This window comes from Arachis ipaensis, chromosome B02 (genome assembly GCF_000816755.2).
Source record: "Arachis ipaensis cultivar K30076 chromosome B02, Araip1.1, whole genome shotgun sequence".
Taxonomy (NCBI): Eukaryota; Viridiplantae; Streptophyta; class Magnoliopsida; order Fabales; family Fabaceae; genus Arachis; species Arachis ipaensis.
The window spans coordinates 15523701-15526828 of NC_029786.2; the positions used below are offsets into that span (position 1 = coordinate 15523701).

The window sequence follows — 3128 nt, forward strand, 5'->3', positions numbered from 1 at the left end:
AAATAATGTACTATAAAAATAAATTTCAGATATATACTTTTCAACTGTGATTTTTACTTTTCTGTTCTTTAATTTCTATTAAGATGAGACAGGATTCAATTAAAACAATTTTCTAGGGTTATAGGACTAATTAATTGAGAATCCTAAAATAAATTTTTTATTTGAAAAATAAAATTTAGTTATAGCAATTTATTAAATTCTTCAAATAAAATGATAAGCAAAATCCCAATAAACCATACAAATGAAAAACGAATATTATAGCTTTGAATTAACATTAAATCTATGCCTTCTTGTACCGGAACTCACCATATAGAACAATCTCACTTATATACCATTTATGTATACTTAAAATATTAAAGGGATTATAGAAAGTTGATTAGCTTCAAATTCTAGTAGCTTTAGTTTTTACAATGCATTTAAAAACACAATAACTTTGCTATCTAATGTATGTATTAAAAATGACATCAATAGTTAGAAAATAGCTACTCACTAATATTTCTTGGTGTTCTCTTATCACATAATCAAGTAATTACACATCATAAGTTTTTTGTTTTTCTTATGTAGAGTGCTCAATATTTTAAAACTTGATCATTTCAATTAGTACTCATGGATATATCATAAATTGGAACCAAATTAATTGAAGTGGCTGAATGAAAAAAAAAAAAGAAAAAAAAAAAAAGAAGCATAATGTTTTATCATTGATCAACCTAGATAGTACTATACAATTTCATAAGTAGTAATTTCATATATCTATAAGTAGTAATATGGTATTTTTTTTTCTTTCAAAATTCAGTTAGCTTTGGGATTCCCATCAAGTAATATTCCTCCACACAAACCTGTTTTCTCTAGAAAGGAAGCTAAAAATATATCATTAGTAATTAATAGAGTATATATAACTAGGGAGTCCATTAATATTAGGTCAAATTAGGATCTATATAATTAATATTGTTACCTGCTAAAGGTCCATAAAACAAACCAATTCAAATTAAAATCTAATACAATAACTAAGAACCAGAGTTTCTAGTTATGTATATCATCATCATGATGATCAGAATTACACTATCATTCTACAACTTAATTAACCAAGGACTACACTTAATTAAAGCAGAAACACTACCAAGGGTGTTGCTCCATATATATATATTTCAATAATTTTTCCTTTTTTTTTTCAAATAAATATCAACATTTCTAACCTTAATTAGTTCCTAGATTATTTATGGCAACAGAGTAGTAGTGCATGCTTCAAAATAATAATAAGCAATATTCATCAAAATTGATATGATGATAAAGTCTTGAAGATCTTCACCAATATATTCATTTATCTTCTGTAACCAAAGGCCACTGAATGAAGATCATCAACTTCATGAAAAGACCATTTTGTCCCACCATTTGTTTCCATGTCATAAGACATGGAGTTTGAAGAACTCTCTTCAAAGCTAGAGAATGAGTTTGAATTTTCATAGTAACTCCCATCATTATTAATTGGCTTTAGATCCATCATCATCATCATGGAATTATTAACATTGTTGTTGTTATTGTTGTTGTTTCCATCACTACCATAATAAGAAGAATCATTGTTGTTGCACAAATTTGGATGAAGAGATTCAAGGCCACCCAAGTTTGAAGATGAAGAATTTTCCATATTGAACAACCAACTTTGAAGATCTTGAGGAGTAATGAAATTATTGTTGTTGTTATCAGCAATATTAGGTTTATCAAAGTATCTCTCATGATTAGGGTTTCCACCATTCACACAACTTTGTTGTGCTGCTTGTTCCTTAAGATATGCTAGCTGTGCTTGTAAATTCACCACCTATAAATTTATATTCAAACACCAAAAATTAAACTTGCACTTATTAATTTTTAGCCTCATGCATATATAATAAGAGAAATTAAACATGGTCAAATAATACTTGATTCAGTTGATTATTATGAATATTTGAAATTAGGTTACAGAAACCACAATTTGCCACACTACTTTAACTTAAAAAAAAAAAAAAAACCTCTACTTTTAGTATTTCAAAGGTGTTTCTTGTTTCTCTTATTCAAGTAGAAATTAAATTTTTCATTTCCTTTCATAGTTTATTAAACTATGCTAGGGTTTTCAATTATAAACTAAGCACATATTTAGTTACAAGATCAAAATATCATTCATATATATATATATTCAGGCCTAATTAATCTCTTCTTGATATAATTTCTCCAACCAAATTCTAAATTTTTTAACTCTTTTCAAATGGATAAAAGATATCAAGAAGAGATTAATCAGAGACTAAAATATTTAGTACCCATAAAAAAAATTTATGCTAATTTTATTTTTCAAGAAATTGAATATATCCTAACAGGTAATTAAATTCAGTCAAGTTGAAAGAGAAGGTAAGAGAAAAGATGAAATGAAAAGAAACCTGTTGCTGAAGGGCAAAGATATGGGAGACACAGCCATAGATAGGATCTTGAAGCCTTGCCTGAGCTTCATACGAAATCGTGACGGCCGCTTCGCAGCGGTCGCCGACCGGAAGATGGGCAAGGAGCTTTGAGACATTGCTTGCACCAAACACTTTGTGAATGGCTGCAAAATGGGTAGCACCTTGTTCATGGCAGAAGTAAGGTGCAAAAACACAACCTCTCACACATTTTCTCCTCAAGAACTTGCAAGCACCACAAGGAGAACCAGAACCTGTCATCTTAATTCACCTTTTTAAAAAAAAAAAAAAAAACTTGATTTTGGGGTTTAAATTTTTTCTATTTTTGTGATGATGATGAAGATTGTTTTTTGGTTGGTTATAGCTATAACTCTTAAGCTTTGTGCAAATCTTAATCATTTCTCACCATCTTTATATACAATTTAGGAAGAGGAAGGGATTCATTATTATAAGGAATAATTAATTTCATTAGGTTCCCTTATTGGCCTACAGTTGTACATTATTTTTCTTATTTCCCTTAATATATAAATAAGAAAAAACCATCATCACTCCGTTATGAATTTTAATTTGTGTGGCAAAATAAAAGTTTATAATTAGAAAGAAAATTAGAGATTCCATTCAACATGCTTATACGACAAATGAGCTAGCATTAACCAAACCCATTTTGTTTGATGATTGGATCTATCTGCTCTTGTCGTTTCTCTT

At 28.6% G+C, this 3128-nt stretch overlaps 1 protein-coding gene across 1 annotated transcript; it reads right to left on the reverse strand.

Annotated features, from left to right (window-relative positions):
- On the reverse strand, positions 967 to 2788 carry LOC107628235 (LOB domain-containing protein 14-like). Its single transcript, XM_016331002.2, has 2 exons — positions 2406 to 2788; positions 967 to 1813 (listed from the first exon to the last, which is right to left on the reverse strand). The coding sequence occupies exons 1-2, from the start codon at positions 2682 to 2684 to the stop codon at positions 1319 to 1321; spliced, it is 774 nt and encodes a 257-aa protein (XP_016186488.1). The 5' UTR covers positions 2685 to 2788; the 3' UTR covers positions 967 to 1318.

Coding starts and splice junctions, on each gene's coding strand:
- LOC107628235 (XM_016331002.2), bottom strand. CDS start 2,684: ATGACAGGTTCTGGTTCTCCTTGTGGTGCTTGCAAGTTCTTGAGGAGA. Junction 1,814..2,405: donor TCTTTGCCCTTCAGCAACAG/GTTTCTTTTCAT, acceptor ATAAATTTATAG/GTGGTGAATTTACAAGCACA.